Consider the following 21,640-nt stretch of genomic DNA (forward strand, 5'->3'; position numbering starts at 1 on the left):
CTTCCATGTGCAATAGTTAAACAGGTGACCATTAGTCCATCGAGGAAACACTGTTTTATAGAACTTCCCTGACCCAAGACTTGCAACCAAAAACCCGCCAAAAAAAAATAGGCATCCAAAGGGGTTACACAATTTGACTGCGATGAAATCAACAGAGCTTGATTGCGTCTTTTATGGTAAGTTCGCATATGCAAAATCATTAAAAAATCGCATCTATTGACTGATTCAAGGCGGACGAAGGCTGACGCAGGCTAATGGTACCTATTTCGTGCGGTCGAACTCGTGATTTTCGTTGAACACGGGTCGCACAATTTAATGGCATAGGTTATTGTCATACAGTGTTTCGCAAATAAACATCAAGTGCAATTTCGCTAGAGCTAAAGCAAGACTCTACCTTTTTGGCAGTAGAAAACATAACGGAAATTAGGAAACAGATCATCGATCATTGGATTATCGGGGGAACAAGTTAACAATACCCTATCCATTATTATCTGCATTGAGGCAACTATCGATAACATCAGATCTTATGAACACAGCTTAGAAACGTAGTTCAACCAGCTATATCTATGTGAAGACATAATACATGCCAAGCTACGATCTATTTGTTTTAATGCCTGCGCTACGTTAAACCAGCGGAAATCCAACTTTGTGCATTCGCGCTAACTTGTCTCTGACTTAAGGTACGAGGCCGCCACTGACTGACATAGAGTTTTTGTTTATAAATTCGACCACACGCTACATGCCACATTCGTGAGCGAATGAGTGGACGGCGTGCGTATCGAAATCTACTAACAACGATGTCAATACCGAACCTTCGCCTATTGATACGCACGTTTGACGTCTTGCTACAATAGCGACAGCATTGCAGACTCGTCTGCGTTTCTTTGTTTTTTCACCTATGCGTATTTATAAGCATGTAGTGCTCTAAAAATTATTATTGAATCTTGGAACTAAGCAGCCGTCGCCGTTTGATTCGTTCTGTAACAAGTAGCATCACACACGTACGACACCCGACTATTCTATAATCAAACACCTGGGCTTATAAACTCAGTCCTGGTGTTTGAAGAAATAATCTTCTTTAAGCTTACAAACCAAACGTTCGTCACTTTTCCCAATTAAACGTAAAATAGGTTTAAATTTGCTTGACCTAAACTGCTTCCTCGACCTGTTGGGTTTCTATTATCATTTCCTTGCACCCGTTTCCTTCTTTCGACTATTGTTGTTTTCTTTTTGAGGCTCTCTCATCACTGGATTTCAGTGAATCCTTTACGCCTTCCGGGTCATTCCGTTACCTTTCCCTGTTACACCGTCATAGCTTTGTCAATTCGATCACTTTGCTTCAATAATCCACTTACTTCGCTACGAATATTCGGTTACTCTGAACACTGCACTATTGTAGCCTATTCACTTGTTGCCCGTTCGAGATGATGCCGTTATTTCAAAATTGAATTTCTATTAATTTATAAAATTCTCTATGCATATTAAACCGCAAAAAGCTACACTTTGTGCCTATTGTATAAATTTTAAAAAAAAGAGACAACCATTTTCCCAGTTTACTTAGTTGGACTCGAGATGAAAAACGTTATACATTTCAATAAAACGTTATTTTAGCTTAAATAGGTCGTTTTTTGGTCAAGTGACACCCACATGCAAAAAGACACAAAATCGCTTGAACCATTTTTGAGTTGGTTGGTGCACTTTATTTATAGCTGTTTTTTTTATTTAAGGATATAGAGTATCCGTATACTTTTATTGTAGTGTCCAAGAGTTCCCAAGGACGAAAGTCCTGAGGCACGCGAATCTGAGTGTCGGCGGTTACTTCTTCATTGTCGGCTTCTGTTTGATTGTTTTTTTTTGCGTTTGCTATGTACATACACTGAATATGTATCACTTACTATGCAGCCGTAGGGAAAAATTATGTAAGTATTTATTAAGCCCTTATAGATACCTCCTATACGTGCTCCGAATAATTGTTGCTTTGCTTAGACTGATACCATGTGAAGAGGCTTATTTATACACGTACGAATTCAAACGTCAGTTTCTTAAAACATCAGGTCAACTGGTACTATCTTCACCAAGCCTCACTTTCGTCACCACAAACTGCTTACGTTTAGCAGTTTTCAGTAACCGAGAACTTCTGTTTGCTTATGCTCCAAATGGAATAAAACGACTCGCGTACACAGAGTTTTATAATAATATCCTGTATTCAATTTTGTTTGAGCAAAGAACTGTTTGAATATGTTTAATATATGGCTAAATGCGACGCTGTAAAGTGACTATATCTAGGCTGTAGTTTCTATGGGACAATGGTTACCGCACTTATTAAGACTTGTGGTTAACCTATTCGATCGTTGGTCACAGACGATATCGTTTGGCGAACCAATACTATGACCGATACTATTGCCAATGCAACGTTGTCTAAAAGTGGTGAAATGGCAGTTTGATTATTTCTGGGCAAACAGTCGCACAAGCTCTCGATAGATCGTAACCATTGGAAATACGCGATCCGAGTAGAAATTCAGGCCATCAAGGTTGATATTGATCACTTCGGAATTTTAAATCACTGTCGTTAATTTGCTAATCAACTAAAGAGAAAAACATATTTGCTTCAAGTAAATCCAAGGGTACAATTGAAGAAATCGATCTTCGCTTTTGCTAAAAACGGGGCTAACTGACGCAAATCGAGGCATATTAGGGTTTTATCGATGTACCATATTCACTACCGTACTGAATTGTATAGTTTTGGATGAACAGTTCATCTGTGGAGCAGTACAAGGTGACTGCATCAAGTCAGAAAAAGTAGACTTAGTCATCAAAGAGAACGATATAGCCGCAGGGACAGCTTATCATCCTGATAATATTGTTGGCATTGGTGATTTTTCGAGAATACATATATTCGAGAGATATAATAGATATATTAGCCTCACTCAAACCGTAGCAAATTCTTTTTCTGTTAAAAAAAAAAAGTCACAGAGCGTAAAGAAATCCAATATTTATATAGGATGGCCCTTTTTTTAATATGAAATAATAGCCCGTTTATCACCACAGTCCATTATAGCCCCCTTTTAACTAAGCCCAACTTGCTTGATTAATTCAAACATCTGAATTAGTTAACTGTTTCTGATGGCACTGCTGTCACTAAGCCAATCACGACGACGCGCCCAGCGTAAACTCGCGTTTTGAAAAGGTTTAACAGGAAGTTAGCCATAGACAGTTAATGTGTTGATCAACTGAACGCGGACAACGGCCGAATTGTTAGCTGAATTGTTTTATATTACCAATTTCATATAGCCAATATGATTTCAATGTTCGCTAGCTAATAAGCCTAACTATACTGTTTAATTTTACACGCGTCATATGTGTACGTCATAGATATTACTCAACGATTACACTGGTTAGGGAAAACCAAACAAACAATTCAAACAAGCAATGCATAAGGGCAGCTCGTGACGTAAAATTCAATTTCAAGTTACAATCAAAAAGTACTACCAGTCCATCTTAATTTAAAGTCCACAAAATTTCAATATTTCTATATCAATGTCTCTAAAAATAATTATTTACATATGCTTTCCTAGTAAGTAACCTTCTTTGTATTTCGTTTATCGAAGATTTCTTTAAAATTGAATTTTAGTACATTTAAATGGCTAGTATAGAAAATTGCCTAACATACATAAGAGGTCTACCATCGAACTGAAGCAGCTGAAACGCTTACGGTCTCAGTAGTTTTAGCTGATCTAAAGCCATATTTGTTGCGATTCGAGGGTTATAACAATCGATCGCAGAAACAGAATTTACAGTTTTTGTGCAGGTTCCAAGCATTTGCATAGCCAGTGACCGTGTATGGACGGCCATATCTTTACCTGGATTTTAGGCAAGCCTGGCTGGCAGACTAAGTAGTGCTATCCCATATGTATACTTAAATCTCAACCTTTATTCGCAAATTTTTAGGAAGATCATAGAAAACATTCAAAAAACGTTCCTTGACCAGTACTGATCATTTTGCTGGAGACCATTTTCGTGGCAACTAGAAATACATTCTGCTTAAAACCTGCATCCGGCATACTAACTTATTTCATTGTAATCGATTTAATTATAGAAAAATTTTATGAAAATAGAACCAATAGTTTCTGCGTGTAATTTGCATCGCTTAGATCAACGTAGTAAAGCATAAGATAAGCAATAAACCACATTTCATGAATTAACATTGATTCTGAACTTAGTTGTTACCTTAGAAGAAATAATTTAGTAACAACTATGTGGCTAGAGACGGTTACAATGGAACAAAAAAACAAACACAAATTGCTTCCGAAAATATAACAGCTTAAATTTATTTTGCAACTTGTTAGTCAATCGATGACTCTTTGATGTTTTAAGTTAGTGCACTTATGTTAAAGCTATTTACAGGTGGAGTTTTTTGATTTCGTCTGACTTGAACTCGGTTCTCAATCCGAGTGCTTGGCGGACTTCGGCTGGCGTCAAACGCCACGTTAAAGAACTCTGATTCGCCGAACATATCTCCTCTACTTCCGATATCTGTAAAGCCGGTAAGATAAAAGCTTAACTATTACAATTTAGATTATCTAAAGCCGAAAGCACCACCATGTGAACAATGTAAAGTACAACATTGACATAAGGATGAATAAGAATGACTAAAACATTTTAGCAGTAACTAACTATTAAGTTATACTTACACTATCAATATTAAGCAGCAGGGAGATCTGGGTGAGCTTGGAAAATCGATCTCGAATACTCCAACTAGCAACCTTAGTTAGATAGCCAATTAAATACCGCAGCTCCTTATCCAGTTGCATGCCACCTAGCTGCAATCACAAGTTAATTAAACAGAACGTGAAACAGGGTGGAACTTAATTAGATTAGAGAGAACTTAACTTCTATGGGGGCTCAATTGATGAGCATGTTTTTATCAACATACCTAAAAACCTATGCCTTTGGAAAAATTGTACAACAGTTATTGCAGATTTGGTTACTTGCAAAACATTAAAATCACTTGAATCCAATATTAAAGCTGGTGTTGTCAAGTTTACATTCATACCAACAGCTATTACCGTCAAAAACTGTCGGTGTAGCTGAATGGGGGAAGCCATGCTCTAGAAGTGCCAAATTTTTTCGAAGCATACCCGATTATAGATGGTCTTGAGGGCCGCTTTTTCCAAAAGCTGCGTGATCTCAGATGCCACAAGCGCGACGAGCTGTTCGTGGTTTTTGGCCGTGAGCACTTCTCGAAAGGAATTCAGTAATGAATCCAGATTCATAACAAGCTGCTGTATAAATGGACGGAGTCCATCATCTGCTTCCAATTGAGCGAATTCGGCCTTTCGAGGCAACATGTAACAGTATCACACAGAGTACTGGTTAAACGCATGCAAACGAGCGTCAGAAACAACTGTTCCCAAACAGGACAGTATGTAGATCAGTATCGAAATACGATTCAAAGTATGCGTAGCATTTTCTTAATGTGTTAGTTAAGAGAAAAGCTGAGCGACTATTTCAAGTGCACACCTATATACGGTCTCGGTTTGCTAGTTGCCTAAGATATGACAATGGCCACCCTGTCATCTTACTAACTCCTGTTACTATTAATAAAAAAAAACAGAACCTTCTAGCAACTTCTCCCTACCTCCGACAACTGATGGTTGGCTGTATGAAAGGCATCGCAGGCCGCTTTAATGTGCGGCCGTACTGCAGAGGCGCACAACTGACCAATTCCAGCCGATGACAGCGACCTCAGGCGGGCACCTGCTGCACCCACATTTGCAAGACAAGCCTCTAATTTCCCGCGTTCCTGTGCTGAACATCCCGGGAAACGCTTTGGACATTCGGCCTGAAAGAACGCACGTATGAACGAATACACACGGTTAATGTGTTCATCGAAGCCATTGTTATGCAATAAACATAATTTATTATTTAAGCTTTCACTCATATTTTTCTTTACATTTTTACAAGGGCTCATGTAGAACTTTTGAAAAGCAGGAAACCACTGCTTTGAGAAAATGGATTATAGTATATAATAAGTAGAAAAACTCTCTTACAGTGAGTGCAGTAACAAGCGTGTCAACGTAATCGCAAGCCGTGTCGAGGTTGTTCAGCGTCACCACAAACTGCTCCCGATCACGCTCTTGCTCTGCCTGGCTTTGCAATTTACCCTTGAAGAATCAAGCAAGAGATATGTCACGGTCAGACAAATGGTCAGACAAATGAACAATATATGTCCTTTGCTAAGTAGTAAGCTGTTTAAAGACGCTATCTTGCAAATTAAGAACAGGTTTTTTTTAGTATTTTTATTTCTTGTGGGCTCGGTTAGTAGATGAAAACTCAGAAAGTCAAGTTAAACTTGTATAATATTCCCTTCAATTTCTGTGTTTTTAACACATCTTATATCGCATCTTCACTTTTTAAGATCGTTCCACCATTTAGAACTACAGGTTAAAAACGGTTAAAAACGGTACAAACCTCACTAAGATAGTATTGTTATCAATCAAAAGAACTTACAAACCTGCATAATATTAATGGCATGGTCCATCATCGCACCAGTAGGAAAGCCCCTTTGAAGACGCTCTTGGCTAGCGCGCGCGAATTCACCCTCTATTAAAGAGCCCGAATGGTTAAGCATGGCACAGGCACCATCAGCTGATGCCGTCGAAAAGGCTCGTCGAAGACATTTTTTCAAAAGGAAAAATACATCGTCTAGTAGGGAAGACGTTGGAGAAGATTCCTCGAATGACTCCAATTCAACAGCCTGGAAAGATAATTAGTTTAACGAAACATCATAAGCGTATGCAATCGTCTATAACAACGCGGAATTTATTTGGTAGCCAGACAGCGCGTTCTGTACAAGTGAATTTAGAAACCACTTGTTTAACCTCGACACACGCATTATGTCACGTAGATAATACCAATGTGAAGTCCATATATATATATATATATGGATTCGATAATAACGAATTTATATTATTATTATCGCATCCATACATATATATATATATATATATATATATATATATATATATCTGGAACAATAATCACCTTTTTAACAGATTCAACCATGAAAAACTCCTCAAGGCAGATGTAATAGCTCATTAGTTCTTGCATATCTTTATTTAGTTCGCACACAGCCACTTTTTGATTAAGTTCGGTTATCCGAGATGCCTTCACCTCCGGCGATAGCTTCGACTGTTCCAGATCGTCCTGCTTTGCAAAGATCAATCGGTATGAATTGAATTTTAAATGCCCTATGCTTGATGGTTAATATTGTAGCCATTATTTCATAAAACAGTGCATTTGTTCACAATCGCTATGATATACACAAGACGATATAAGTAATGATAGTCAACTTATATTTGCTAGTGTAATTTTTTGATCTCAAATAAAAAAAAACTTACATTGACGCGACGCTTGATAAATCGAAAATAGAGTTCTGCGTGTTTATGAATTAGTGCTAGCTCCTCCAAAATCGCGTCTACCTGAAAAACGTTTTACAGAACAGGTCATGATTTACTGGGTTCGAAAGAGAATAAAGGTACACCAAATAGCTATCTTGGCCAGGCAAGATGCATATTTTCAAAAGTGAATGCCATTTCAAAAAATGTCACTAACCTCTGAGAAAGTATCAGGATCTTCTAGCTTTACAACTGGTATAGACTTGAACTAGCCACCAAAATTCTAAACAAAATTAAAGATATAAAAAGCCTTTAATTTAGATGCTCACTTCCTTAGTCTCAATAAGCGGATCCTGCGTCGCGTAGAGGTTGCCAGAACTTGAATTACCCCGGAGCCCGGTTGACGATCGATCTGTTAGACTGCCCTTGATCAACGTGTCCTGTAGAAAAAATAAAAAAGAACAGGAATTCGTTGACGTATGTCTCCAGTGCTTGCACTAACTATGACAAAGATTCCTTGGCATGAAAATAATCCAAATAAATATAAAAAACATTTCCAGTATCGGCATGACGATAAGATGACTTAGATCAAAGGTAGAGATTCAGATCTCTTAGTAACTTTCGTCACAGTATAGAAAGAATTTATAGACTTCAACTCCTACTTTACTTTCAGAAAATACTACAACCAATATAAAATATCTTTATGAATCCTACGTTATTTTGTCATCCGACTTCGAAGATATACAATGAATCATGCTTACGATACAAATAAACACTTTTGCGAATAACCCTTTACCTGAGCCTTTTTACAGCGCCGAGCAAGCACACGACTTGAAAGCAGTTCCTGGAAGATACGTCGTTGTTGAACACAAACTTCCCGATGGAGGATCTCTACAAGAACGTACAACTCACCGTGACCTTAAAAAGAATTCAAAAGAAGACAACGAGAATACGTCTATCAAAAAATGTCAAATCTAAACTTAAAGGTCTTATAACAACAACCAGTCTGAAAGAAATGTGGGCTTATATCACTTCAGTCTTATAATGAAACAATGCATTTTATTATATACCTAGTTTGTTGTCGAACAATCATAACTGCATACTTAGTCGTCAACATGAACAGTACGTAAAACTTTTTAACTTATGATTCAAACTTGAAATTAAAAACATTTTCGGTTCTGAAGCCCAAATGTATGTATAAGACAGAAAGAACCGTCTACTTATTAATACCGTAATATCTCTCCACGAGTGGCTGGTGGATTTCGATCAGTCGAGCGGCGTCTTCAAAGAGCTCACTAAATGAATCGGCAAGCGCTACGGCATATCTTTTGTCCGACTTCGACATACTTTGTGCAATTCGAAGGGATCGGCATGCATTATCCGTCACCTAATAGAAGTTAAATAAAGTCGATATTTGTAAACTTCATAGATTAGCATAATAGTGGTACCTATTATGTATATAGATAAATCTATTTGGTGAAAATTTAACAAATGAAAATTTACGTAATCTAGGGTAGCCATTAGGAACATCGCACCCTCAACATGAGGCATCAGAAACTTGTTCGCTTATCACTCCGCGAAACCGAATTAAATGCTTTGAAAAAACAATCTAAGCTGTTTATAGCTGGATAATTGAATTAAATTACTTAACTTTAGCTCGGCAGATGCAAACAGATACTTGTCGTGAATGAATCGACTATCGTTTTAACTAGAAGATAGGATGTACGCAAAAAGAATAGAAAAACACCATTTAATGTAAAAAAACTAGATAGAAAATTTCTTACTTGTCGGCAAAGGTAGTTGGAGTATTTCGTTAAGCCCTCGTGCTGTTGGTTAAGAAGTGGGAAAATCTTAAAGAAACGCTCGATTGATGCCTGCAGATTAACACAGAAATCAGCAAAAAAGCAGAATAGTTTATCTAAGCAGAATTACATTTTTGTTTACATCAGTGGTTAATAAGCGACCGAAACGGTTCTTCCTACCTGATCCGATCGGGAGAGCGCTTCATTAAATCGCTGGGTAACTATGTCGATAAGCGTGCCTTGCGCAGCTGTGAGGGCGCTGAAGGCTTCTTCTAGACTTGTTCCTTCAACCATTTCGTCACCAACACACGACCTCAGCCCCCGTTGATCCAGCCCTGCAAATAACAAAAAACAAGATCGACAGCTACCGATGTACAAACGTAAACAGCCGAGAATCAAGGGAAAAGTCTTCCCAAATAACAAATGGTGTCGATTGCTGAAACAAGTTTAGATTTACCCACAGACGATAAATCAAGCTCAAAGTGAAAACCAGAAAGTTTGACAGCTACTACCATTGAGACGACTCAGACCAAAAAAACTGAGAAGATTTCTTGACCATTTGTCACTAACGTTGAAGAACTCTTGGTTCTACATGTTGACATAATGGATCCATGATGTAAAGCGATTTCTTTTATCATTAGTCGTTTATTGCTTACCGAGAAATCGATGCACGTGAGCGGCTGCCTGTTCAAAGTCTTCATCATGGAGAGCTGTTTTTACGCCTTCAGTACACGCACGGAGATCCATAATGTCCTCTACACGGCGTAAACTACCAGCTACTAGACTCTGCAAAACAACAGTCAAAGAAAAAAATTAATCACTACATAAATTACATTGAAAAACATGGGTTGTTGAACAAACATATTAGAATTTGCTGTAAATGTCGCAAATCTATATAGCTGACTTTATCGACAAATATATGAAATTTTTAATTTGGTAGCTATAATTAACATATAATTTGATATCAGCATTTTAAGACAAAAACAGTTTACCTTAGCTAGGTCAAGTTGTTTCACTTTTCGAGAGATATTTTCGGCTAAACAGGATGTGTACGTTACAATCTTTGTCAGCTCTTCCGTATCACTATGAAGGAACTGAAATGCTGGTCTACAGTAAAATTGAGCGAATTAGACTCTGTTCTTAGGATAGAAAAAAATATGTGACAAACTCAGACAACAGCAGTATATAGAAAATAAAGCAACTCAAAAATATTGTATATTATCATATTTAATTTTTAGATGATTTTCTGCCAACGGACCAAGCAAAACTTGCCCGCTGAGCTAATACTGATTGGCCGACGCGAGGACAACTTTGATTTTTACACATTAACGGTAGTGAAAAATAGAACTCACACAACTTTATGTAACTTAAGGATTTTTTCACCAATGTTGGCATGGCTGAGAACCAGTTCCTCCAACCGCTTACTGGTTTCTTCCTGAAATATTGTCATAACGCAACACAAAACCATTACTTTTTTAGTATTGCATAGACGTGCACAATTTATGCTGCAAGCAACACAGCCGCGAAGGCAGATGACGTAAGTAGCAAAACAAGTTCATTCTCAAATCATAATATAATTAATTAAGATAATTATTGGCCGATCAGAAATGTTAGCCTGCTAAACAAGTTTCCTTCATATTTAGGATATCAGTAACTTGACACGTTTTCAATTGCTAGCAAGTGCCCTTAAGCTCACAAAAAGAGGTCACCAGTGGAGTGTTAATAAACATTTAATAACGTGGAGTAATGAACGAAGAAAAATTCATCGAATCACGACCGATTCTTTGATTTTCGCCCGTACTTGCGAATCACATAAAATCTATGTATAAGAAATGTATAACGATATCTGAAAAGAGCATCCATCTACCGAAGAAGGGAAATATTTAGCTCGCTTATTACTTTGATTACAAATTGGTATAAAGATGGTTAATAAACATTTAAAAAAAATAATCTATTCGAAATCGTATCATCATTTCCTTGCAGAAAATGTGAAACTCAATTACCGCGAGGACCCTAGTTTGAATCCTCTCTGAACATGCACCGTATTTTAGCTATAGATTAAGTTAACACAACATAACTCGATTTGTCAGTCTATCTTTTATGCTAATATATATCATTGCGTTCATTTATTCAAAATCTTACATGACATTATATGAGGTGCGCGTACCACATAATTGCCTATTGTGAGTTCGATCAAAACACTGCTATACAGATACTGATGGCTGGCGCATCTTGCCATCCAGCTGTCGAGAAATCATTCACTCACTTCTCTCACGGCCAATTCTCTTAAAAGGCGCTCGGCCTCTTCCAGCTCCTCGCATGCCTCCATACCGCCTCTTAGCTCAACTCGTTATTGTTCGCCTATTTTGCACTGCACCAAATCACCTGTAGTACAATTACCGCCTGATTCACTTGAAAAGTATTGACGTCTGTTTGTCTTCGAATTATGATTCTATTTTCATTCCCTGCAACACCCCTGTATTGGGGTCACCCCTTCGTGATGATGATGCCTGTATCAACTGAATTGCGACTGACGTGTTCGATCATCTAATGTCGCTGCAGTGCTATAGAGCCGCAGCTGTGTCTAACGGCCCTCGCCCAATTCGTCTGCGAGGAACCGCACTCACCGTGCATGCACATGTTACCACCAAACAAATATGACAGAGAATTCGTCTGCTTAGTTGAGAGGGAATTTTTTATTTCAGATCGCCAAAACAGCCACACAGGAAACAGCGAATCAGTAAGCAATTTAACGATTATTATGAGTGAATTCAAAGACAACCGTAAATTTGCTAACAACGGCTTAAAACCTTATTAATTAACCATATTAGTGGCATGGAGAAATTCACCTGTGCAAAATGTTTATCGTTGCTAGTACGTTGTATGTGTTGCCTGGTTTAGTACCATCTATTGCATCCTGGCTTAGTTTTCGTCGATAGGTACCCATTTTATGTTCGGAATTATTATACTGGGAATATACGTAGGGTTTGGCAGGTGGCACAGTTTGACATCTTTTTCCTCCTTATTCTACACATATTCAAGTCGTAACGTATGCTTTGGCAAGACAAAAAGCTAACAGGAGCTACTTTAGAAGCCGGCAAAAACTGGTGAAAATTATATTTGGCGGGCTAGTTTGATTTTTGTGCAGAGTTGAAATTTCTCTCCACCAACGCGTAAGCTAATGTCCTATTGCCCTTAACGCAGCTTTAATTTAAATTAATTATTATTTACGGTGTCTTTGAAAACGATAAATGTACCTTAGTCTCATGTGTGAATGACGTGTATTTCGGTATCGTCTACGAGCGCCAAATATGGGTGGTTCTTCATGAGCATTGAGATGGTATAAACACATATTCTGCAATATCACGTTTGCATAAAAGGTTCTGTAATCTTGTCAATGAAGTTAAACCATAATAATAATTATTATGATTATCTTTGTATACTATTATAGACAAGAACCTGTAGCCTAACACTTGTCTAACGACTTGGATACTGCTAAAATATGCTCTCTGGAAGTGCTGGCAAGGAGAATCTCTAGCATGAAGTCGAATAGGACATTAAAAAGTCGTGTTCTATGCATCCGCAAAACGTATCTGGTTGTATTTAATATGCACATGAGTTGTCGTTTCATAAAAAATCAGTGGATTCGTAAATGGATAACCCACGAGGACGCGACTATTATTTACATAGACTTATTTCCAACCTATATGTAGCTAACTAATAAAATGAGCCAAAAGAACCCATTAAAGAACATTAAAACGGTTATCATTGTTTAGAATTCTCATTTTCTTTCTAAAGCTTGTCATTTCTCTTATCAGCGAGTTCATATATAAGCGTAAACCAACATAACAAATTTATGGCTTCTCTTAACCAATCATATTAAATTCCCTAAATTAAATGAGTCTGGCTATTACACAGCCCCTTATAAAGTGCCTGTAAAACATAGTGAGAGAGGTTCGTAATAACGTGATTGGATTTGTAAAATACTTGTAATATAAAAGTAAATTATGCATCTTATGTAAAAACTTAATGTTGATGTGGTGAAGAAACGATAGTGCATGTATCGTCAGGGTTATAAGTATGCAGCTCAATTAGACCCAAAATTTCGTTTATTTATAACATAATTTGAAAAAACTGTTCTGCAGAACGGTTTAGTTAACAGTGCAGTGGCGGGGCAACTGACATAGGTGGCAAACGATTAATACTAAATGCCAACAGTCAATAAAAATCACTCAAAACTGACTGTATCAATTAATTTTTTATTGGGACTTCTTCGGTCCACAGCACGATTTTTTACTAGCTTTATCATGTTTCACCCTTATGATGTGAGTCATCAGTCCCCCACCCACATCATCCAATCTCCCACAGCCCCGTACACGCAACTGACTCGGCCGAACCTCTGCAGCTCGGTTTGAGGTAAGTTTTGAGTTATCGCAAAAGTACTACCCACACCCATTGGGTACGAAGCAATATTTACCCAATATTGATATCACTTTCTCTTGTGATAAAGTTATTCAATGTGATTTACATAATTAATTTGGCTGTTATTTCAATTCTACATGTTCTCCTAATAATCAGTGCAGAAACTCGTAAAGATTTGCTTTTCAAACTTCGTAAATAGAGAAAGTTACTTATTTAAGGAAATTTGCTTAATAATTTAATGTTTTACTTGTTGACTATTATGTACAAGCATAGTCTCACATTTTTGACATGTCGATGCTCAATCCATTCTTCTCAGGTCTATTCAGCCATAAGCGATTAGCGTACGTTTATATTTACAGGAACTGCAGCCAAATTATTTGTGTACACTCGCTGCATTGCCCGATTAAGTGTTATGCGCTTTGCTACATTTTCTGGAGGTCGCCTTTGTGATATCGGTTCGTATTATCCATTAATGTAGAGATTTTTATCGCACGACAACTATGTGTGGCCCTCTCACAAGGTTCTACTCCAGTATAGATTTGAATATAGCCTATCTTTAGGCCTATTTCTGGGTCTATGATCTCGTTCCTCGCACTTTCTATAGATTACCCTCTAGTAACAACGCCTTAGGAAAAGCGGTCTTCCACGCGCCCGCTCAACCAAGTCCTTCAATTCTACAGGACTCCGGGGTATGCACAATGGGTGTCTGCATTTTTCCCCACTCTGTAATGTGAAATGAAGTCCATTCGCATAACGATTGTACTACAATACAGTCTCCATGGCGAAGTGTTCGTAACACGACCCTGCCAGCGACTCCGTACCCCTTTCGCTATGATGCCACACCATTACGTTGTGGGTGACTCATCATCAGTGTATCCGCGTTGACTGATGTCAAATAGCGGGTTTGCAAATTGCGTTGTCATACTCTCAGTTTGATTAAGGTGCCTAAAACGATATATGTGTCACCACCCGGAAGAGTTCGATGCTGTTGATAATATGATGCTTTTACTAGATATTGTAAACCTGTGTCAAAGATAAAAAGTCCTTCATATTTATGATACTAGTGAAGTTTGCCTACGTTGAATTGTATTAGCTAGCCATATTATACAGGTGGGGCTGCATAGCTTTTGCGTGACGCGTCTCATTCAATTCGTTTATTATACTACCTAAAATTATAAACCATATCAGTGGAATACACAATGCCAGCTCTTGGTTTGGTCTGATGTGGCACCTATTTGAGAGACTCATACTCATTGCCCCTATGATACAGTAAGCGGGGTTCTGATACGACGTCAGATTTACTGGCCCCTGCCAACCGTTTGGGGTTCTGTCAAAAGTGTTCTTTAAAACTATGAAAGGGCAAAGCGGCACAATAAACTATAGCAATGCTTTGAGCCAGATCGGTGAATATTTATGGCTTTTTCTCTATCGAGCGAATTCGAAGTTACGCTGCTAAGGTTACAATGGTCGCCCATCCTGTACGTTTGTTCGTCTGTGCATTTCTAACTTCGAAAGCGTTGGCCTCTGAGTTAAACTGCTGAGAGAGAGTTCTCGAGGTTTATTCACTTCTACCCAAGGACGCTTGGGAAAAGTGGAGCTACGGTTAGACTGCGTAAAATCATAATAAGATTGACTTACTATTGTAAATAATTAATAATAATAGTAACTTTTATTTTTTGTAAAAGATTAACGTAGAACCTCTTATTGATGATCCGTTCGGCGTCAAACTAATCTTCTGTTTGTTTTGTATGGACAGCGTTGATCTGTTGAACACGACTAAACTCGATGCACTGGCGTACTTCATCGTACCTGTATGAGTCTAAAACATAATGCTTGTTCTATTCATAATATGCCCACAAAATATATCTGCCGGCGATTTCTATTTATCTTATCAAATTATTCTACAATTCAAGACAGCTGTGGTTCTGCGAACGAAAGTGGAAAGCCGTGACAATACAGTCCGAAATTTTTCCTCTCCTAAACGTTGCTCAGCCCATGCGAGAAACACTTCTAGCGAAAGTGCGCTCTCCGGCATCCCTGAACGTGTTATTTCAATATATGAGGTTTTGTTTAGACACTACTGTAGTTTCCTAATGTCGCTGCTGTTGCTGCTTCGACTGTCGTGACTCGTCAGGATAGCGACCGTTCGGGGACCGAATAGCTACGGCTGCTGGCGGGACCCCAGCGAGGGCAGACAGATTGATCCTCTCCTAATGCACGCCAGCATCTAGCCACAGTTCGGTCTGGCATCATTGCTTGCTAGCGCGCCGACCCTGAAGCTGCGTTCGGGCAAAGCAACCGATTCATATTCACAGGATTTTATAACACTGCTAGGCAACGCCGTACGCAGACAGATCAGCGTACAGCACAGGAAAATCAAGATTTGGATAGAATAATTCGACAGGATAGACAACGAAAATTGGCTTGTGCACGCCGGCGCACCTCAAGGCGGGACAGGTGTGCTGAGAACGTTTAATTGCTTGTAAGCACTTCTTCAATCAGCATACGTCGGCGGCATGCGTTCTCATCTGTACCGTTCCGTTGAAACTGCTTCTACGCAGACGACGTTTATACGACCAACTGCTGTTTTTGTCACAGCGTGCAGCAGCACAACAGCTCTGTACGCCCCGATACCGAGTTACAGTCGATAAAGTCGGCACCAACGCTGGTGGGATCCCGTCGGTGGCAATCAAGACGCTCTCTTGATAGTGTAATTTATCTTTCTTCTGTGAAGACAAGTGTCGCTCAGTCAGCCAAGGGCGATTCGCGGGCGACTAGTCCGTAACATATAGGCAGGCAAATGCGCATGAGGTTGGCCTGTTTTTACCACGTTACGCTATATCGTTTGCCGTGTGTAAACGGAGTAACTCGGCGAACAACAGAATTAGTATGTGCCCGTGAGTTACTCGCCAGTCGTGGTGAGTGGTGATACTAAGTTGCTGATAATGCAAGTTGGCATCAACTTTTCTGTGAATGTGCTCCCAAAAAAGGGAGCAATTTAAGAACTGAGAAGCAATACAACATTGTATAGTCGAAGAGGAACAGTGAAGTAGGCCTTCGAAGGAAGCACTGCATGATGGCGACCGTAAGCCCCGTAGAAGTAAGTTTTTTTTCTACTCATACCCATGATTGCTGATGGCCGATTGAAAACGGCATCTGATCATTTCGACGGCTGCATAGGCTTCCTGCGCTTAGATGCTTTTATGCTGTAGTTCAGAAGCTGGCCTTATCAATTACGGTGGTGGAAGAAACTTTACCGATCTACATTACGATTTACGCGATACGTTTGCGGCCTTGGAGCTAGCTAACATTCTGCAATATGTAACGAATGCTACTGCTCAACTATGAAAAGTCAATATAAACTGCAGCTAACTGTTATAGCTAAAACACATTTTTATTATTCAAATCTATCATAGCTTTTTTTCTTTTCTTATTTTGAAGCCTTATGGGCACTGGAACAAGTTGAAGTAGAAAATAATTTTGCACTTTTCCAACGGAATAGGCAGAAGTAAACTTCCTGCTAGAAGCTATAAAGCCAACGAAACGCTGGGAAAGCGGAACTTTTTGTGTCTATCCGACTATCGTTTAAACATAAGAGCATTAACTACGGTTCGAGCTTGTTATACAACAAAATCAACAACAGTTCAGACATTTTCGGAAAATTTGTTGTGGTTCCTAGATGACTAGTTGGCTCGCTTGCGTTGAGCAGTGTCTTTTAACGCGTACGACTATTATGTTCATGATTTTTTTGGCGGGTTGCGTTTCAAATTGTCAAAGTTTTTCTTGTGACAGAGAGATTGTTCAGAGTCATTACTTGGGTAGACGATGACACTTTCTCTGCCAGTCTACTCGACATTCAATGTTGTCTCTGCTCGCGGTCAGCTCGATGACGAGGTAGTTTCTCCAGCGCAGCAGGGCTGCTCCTGCTAATTAGTCTTAATTAGATTCATCGTACTTATTTCACGTTTCCGCTCATTCTCCGATACCGTCTTGTTTCGCGAGTCCCTCTATTTAAAGAAATCTCAGCGCTAGAATTGGATATGACGTGAAGAGTTTTAAAAAAGAGCGATGACCCGAATGACAGTGATAGTTATCAATGTGCAATAAAGACAGAGGATACAGTCGGAAGTGAACAAGAATATATCATTTTAGTTAGTTAAAGTAGAAAATTGTAAACGAGTCCTAGAAAGAAATGTCCATTAGTTAATTTGTTTAGCGATGGGTAAGTGTTTCGACGAGGAGCCACATGATGAAGCCCTCTGTTGCTTGAGGATCGCCTCCGAACGTTTTGTTGATGCGGCAATTTTGAAGAGTCGTTGTTGAATGCTGTTAGGTTAAGCCCGTTTGACAGCTGGTTGGTATCAGATCTATCAATTCATTTAATCAAAAAATTGTACGACTTTTGATACTTCGTTATTAAGTAGTCCTGAAGGAATTTTTATTTATTATTATAGGAACTGAGAGATTATGAAACGTGTAAATCAATGTACTAGCAACAGCTAATTTATCAACACATAATAGCGTACTCGCTCTAATAATTTAGTTATATATAAGAATTTATCTTAGATAGTTCCTTCTCCATATTTTACTAAAAGCAAATTGTTTTGTGCTACTGTACATGATCAGCTTTTACGCTTAGAGTTAAAAAGATTTTATATTATAGCTTAGATTCGTTTTACGTACATGTACGTGCAATACGTGTGTTAGCATAAGGCTGACATCATGACGAGCAGTAGCGCCAGACGGGCACCATCTGCAATGCGTTACAGATTAAGCTTAAGAGGCTCAAAACCGAAGAAAATTACTGAGTAGAGAATTGGAATTTTTCCTTGCCCTAATATATATATGCAACGAGATACAGGGTTAACACAGAGGATGCTGGTACACAGTTGTTTACTGCCGAATGTCTGCCTCGATCGACATTTTGTCATTGCTGAAAGGAAACAGTGGACGCGATTTGTCGAGAAGTGTCTAATACTCATCAACGGTATATTGTAAATCTAACACACCGCACGATGACGGTACGGTTTTTCAGTCTTTCAGTGCTTCCAACTTGCTGTTCCTTTAATAAGTACAATACCTTGCTCACCACTAGTCGCTAAGACAGCAGTCAACAATATCAACTGGCGTCGATGGAATTCGGGCCACGGTTCCAACACCCCTTTGCTGCCATCGTCCTGCTATTGTTGTGTTGATGCTAAGCAAAACACCGTAGCGATTTCTATTTGCACTGCAAAAAAAATTCTGTTTTTGCCGGATCCTTCAGACCTATTCCACAAACTGGTAGTTCGCTTTCTCTGAAGCCTACTATTGCGGGCTCGTATGCTGTCCTCGCTGCTATCAGTGGTATAGTGGCTGAACTAGCGGAGGAAACAGACACGTGTAATGTGGATAGCTATTTCATGTCAAGGTGTTGCTTGACTGTCGTTTGCATCCTCGGGAATCTGTCGGCCTGTGATGCGACTGAGAATAATTAATACCGGACAAAGTAATACGTTACGTCTAAGTGGAAGCGTTACAATAGTAGCGGCTTGTCTTCTTCGGTTTTGTCCTGAGAGCTTGAAGCGAATCTTCAACACTAACTGTGAACTTGTAACGAACGCCTCGATCTACCACCAAAGCATTAAGTAGTTCTATGATTTTTGGACAGTTTACTTGTAAACGTTCCTTCTTCTTCTTTATTGCATAGCTTTTAAGGTACCATTTTGTCTTTGACGTATCGTTTATCTTTTAGTACTGGTTTACGCTTACGATGAATATATTTATTTTAAAAATGGATGACCTTATTCAAGTTCTTGTTATTTATTACTTTAAAATATCTGTTATACCAACTAATCCGATTCAAATACTTCGTAACATCCGTTAATTAGATGTAAACAAATAAGTGGTGGAAATATTAACAATCAAAATCCGGATAATTTTAACATATAATAGCTGAACAGCAGTTCATCGCTCACTGTACGCCATTGTCGTCATGAATAAATAAAAATAAGAGAATGGCCGAAATCGATCGTATCCAGTCATAATCACGGAAGCAGCGGTACGCCGACGCGATTGCCGCATCTCGAAGGCACCTTCGTACATCACGTCCCTTACCCCCTGTTCAAGTGCTTTGTCCTATCGACCGCCCGCAGTTCCCTTGACCTGAATTTTCTTTTGCTATCCTTACATCTCAGCTGCGGAACTAGTCATGTTCAATCTATATTTTTACATCTCTGTACAGCACAAAACGCTTCGTGACTCTCAATCTGTGCGAAAAATGTTCTTTTTTTTCGACCAGTAGCTCTTGTTTGTCGTGTCAGCGACCTATCGGAAACCTTAAAGTTGAACTAACTAATGTGCTACATACTAGATACGTTAATTACACTAGAAATTAAAGAAGAAATGATAGATAAGACAGGCAAGTATTTACCAACTGTTCTTGTAGTCAGGAATAAAAAACAACCCGCCTCTAATGATAACGATAAAAAAAAAGTAATCAACAGTTACTGCTTAAAACAAATCTTTCAAGTTGTATTTGATATACGTGTTCTCGTTGGAAATTTCTCCTTGGAAGCTCCTCCAATTTACTGTTTCGCCTGGTCAGCTACCATTGAAGGTCAACAGCCACTTATTTGAAGCAGCGTGTGAAGGCGCTTCCCTCAATGATAGCGGAAATAATTGAGCGAGCTATCTTTGCGTATTTTAGAAGGTAACGGACGGATAAATACACAGCTGCTGGTGGCAGCGAAAGTGTTTCAGAGAGATAACTAGATTGGAGCACATGCAGCCATAATTCTTGCGCTTTCTAATCATTAGATAAGGAATTTTCTGACAAATCCATGGCAATAACGTGCGGTACGACAATAATAATTTTTTCTAGATGCTACCCTGTCTACTCCGAGAATGAATTGCACACATAAACTTTCTTTCGTCAAACTTTTTCGATAAAGTATATATCGTATGTTGTTTACGAATAGTCAATATATGGGATCGCATTCAAAATTATTTTTCCTTCACTTAAGCTTTGCCCTGCAACATTTGCCTCTAAGCTCAATAGTATGGGGCTACGAGGATGTCAGTGCGAAATTAACGCTTTGTTGACTAATAGTAACTAGATTTAATATAAGCTTTGTGTAGGAAACGTTCTACTGCATGCGTTTTAACCACTTCGTCACATGGTCTTCAAACTTCGCTAGAAGAAACTCTAAATTTTCAACGAAATGTCCAACTTATACCTACTCACCTACTTATCAGTAGCACCTATTGATTATAAAGGGACAGTGCGTAGCGAATCGCTGCCCATTGTCCCTTACGCTTTCGTTACGATCGATGGAAAGTCTATACACACCAGAACCGAATATATTTATCCTGTCTGCGTTTTGTGTACGGGTCCGAATCCTTACCCTTTCACAATCGTTCGACCAAGTGATAGTTGAATAACGCTTATATCAAAACACTAATAGAAGACTATGCGATACTGTCTGTATTCAGTATATGAGTGGCTGAAGGTAATCGAATATAGGCTTTTACCAGGTATTTTATAGGTTGTTGCTAGTCTAGCGTATATCAATCCCATGTATACAACTTCCAACATTATTCATACAGTTAATCCGCTACAGAAGGCTCGATTAGAGTCGTGCACCGTAAAAAGCTGTCAGTATGTAATTGTGTAAGATTGAAAAATAACTTGCTCTGTTGATTGGAGCAGACTTTATTGGCCCCTTTAGACGGCTATTAAATTTACGTTCCAGCAAATAGGACAGATCTGAATCTGCAATGCTGATCGGATACTATATAGCTACCGAATAGCATTACGATAAGTAATCCGGGGTCACTGAGCGAGCTGATGCAGTAGACGCAAACAAAGCCTTCCACATATATGCAAAACCACAGAACCATCGATCAGAGTCAGTCGACGTGCGTGCGAACACGAATACCATGCTTCAATCAAGCATGCAAATGAATACTAATACAATTCAACCGGTTTGCTACATGTAGGGGGTATGCGTTGTAGTTACCGCCGCCTCTGATATACAC

At 38.9% G+C, this 21,640-nt stretch overlaps 2 protein-coding genes and 1 long non-coding RNA gene across 9 annotated transcripts in view; 2 read left to right on the forward strand and 1 right to left on the reverse strand.

Moving 5' to 3' along the window:
- Window positions 1-4,303: 4,303 nt before the first annotated feature.
- Window positions 4,304-11,746, reverse strand: Cog4 (conserved oligomeric Golgi complex subunit 4). Of its 2 annotated transcripts, none has more exons than XM_022794589.2 (17): window positions 11,466-11,746; window positions 10,552-10,634; window positions 10,192-10,306; window positions 9,856-9,985; window positions 9,380-9,534; window positions 9,182-9,271; window positions 8,628-8,784; window positions 8,194-8,315; window positions 7,727-7,837; window positions 7,401-7,481; window positions 7,045-7,206; window positions 6,515-6,757; window positions 6,051-6,164; window positions 5,639-5,842; window positions 5,139-5,333; window positions 4,692-4,820; window positions 4,304-4,533 (listed from the first exon to the last, which is right to left on the reverse strand). In XM_022794589.2, exons 1-17 carry the CDS (start codon window positions 11,526-11,528, stop codon window positions 4,399-4,401), a joined length of 2,289 nt encoding a protein of 762 aa, XP_022650324.1. In that variant the 5' UTR covers window positions 11,529-11,746; the 3' UTR covers window positions 4,304-4,398. The 2 variants fall into 2 exon arrangements, with proteins under 2 accessions (XP_022650324.1, XP_022650322.1); XM_022794587.2 differs by having other exon boundaries at window positions 11,367-11,746.
- On the forward strand, window positions 4,405-5,942 carry LOC147757459 (uncharacterized). The gene is made up of 2 exons (XR_002671490.2): window positions 4,405-4,544; window positions 5,615-5,942. It is a non-coding gene; the product is annotated as an uncharacterized LOC147757459 (long non-coding RNA).
- A 69-nt stretch (window positions 11,747-11,815) lies between the features above and the next one.
- The window catches only part of LOC111245801 (ninjurin-2-like), a 20,995-nt gene continuing 11,170 nt past the window's right edge, over window positions 11,816-21,640 (forward strand). For 4 of the 6 annotated variants that reach the window (XR_015321429.1, XM_086980460.1, XM_086980461.1 and 1 more), the window contains exon 1: window positions 11,817-11,939. Coding sequence is in view for 4 of the 6 variants with exons in the window: in XM_086980460.1 (XP_086836586.1) it covers window positions 11,832-11,939 (108 nt within the window). In the remaining 2 variants the exon portion in view is untranslated. Of the gene's footprint in view, window positions 11,940-15,782; window positions 16,722-21,640 lie in introns of those variants that run through there. The other 2 variants (XM_086980462.1, XR_002671487.2) reach the window with 2 other exon arrangements.

The sequence above is a fragment of the Varroa destructor genome, unplaced genomic scaffold (genome assembly GCF_002443255.2).
Source record: "Varroa destructor unplaced genomic scaffold, Vdes_3.0 BEIS01000002.1, whole genome shotgun sequence".
NCBI classification, from domain to species: domain Eukaryota; kingdom Metazoa; phylum Arthropoda; class Arachnida; order Mesostigmata; family Varroidae; genus Varroa; species Varroa destructor.

Excerpts from the sequence above, each read along its gene's own strand:
- Cog4 (XM_022794587.2), bottom strand. The coding sequence starts at position 11,438 with ATGGCAAGATGCGCCAGCCATCAGTATCTGTATAGCAGTGTTTTGATC. Across the intron at positions 9,535-9,855 it reads TCACGTGCATCGATTTCTCG|GGCTGGATCAACGGGGGCTG; the intron begins GTAAGCAATAAA and ends TGTTATTTGCAG. Across the intron at positions 8,785-9,181 it reads CCAACTACCTTTGCCGACAA|GTGACGGATAATGCATGCCG; the intron begins GTAAGAAATTTT and ends AACTTCTATTAG.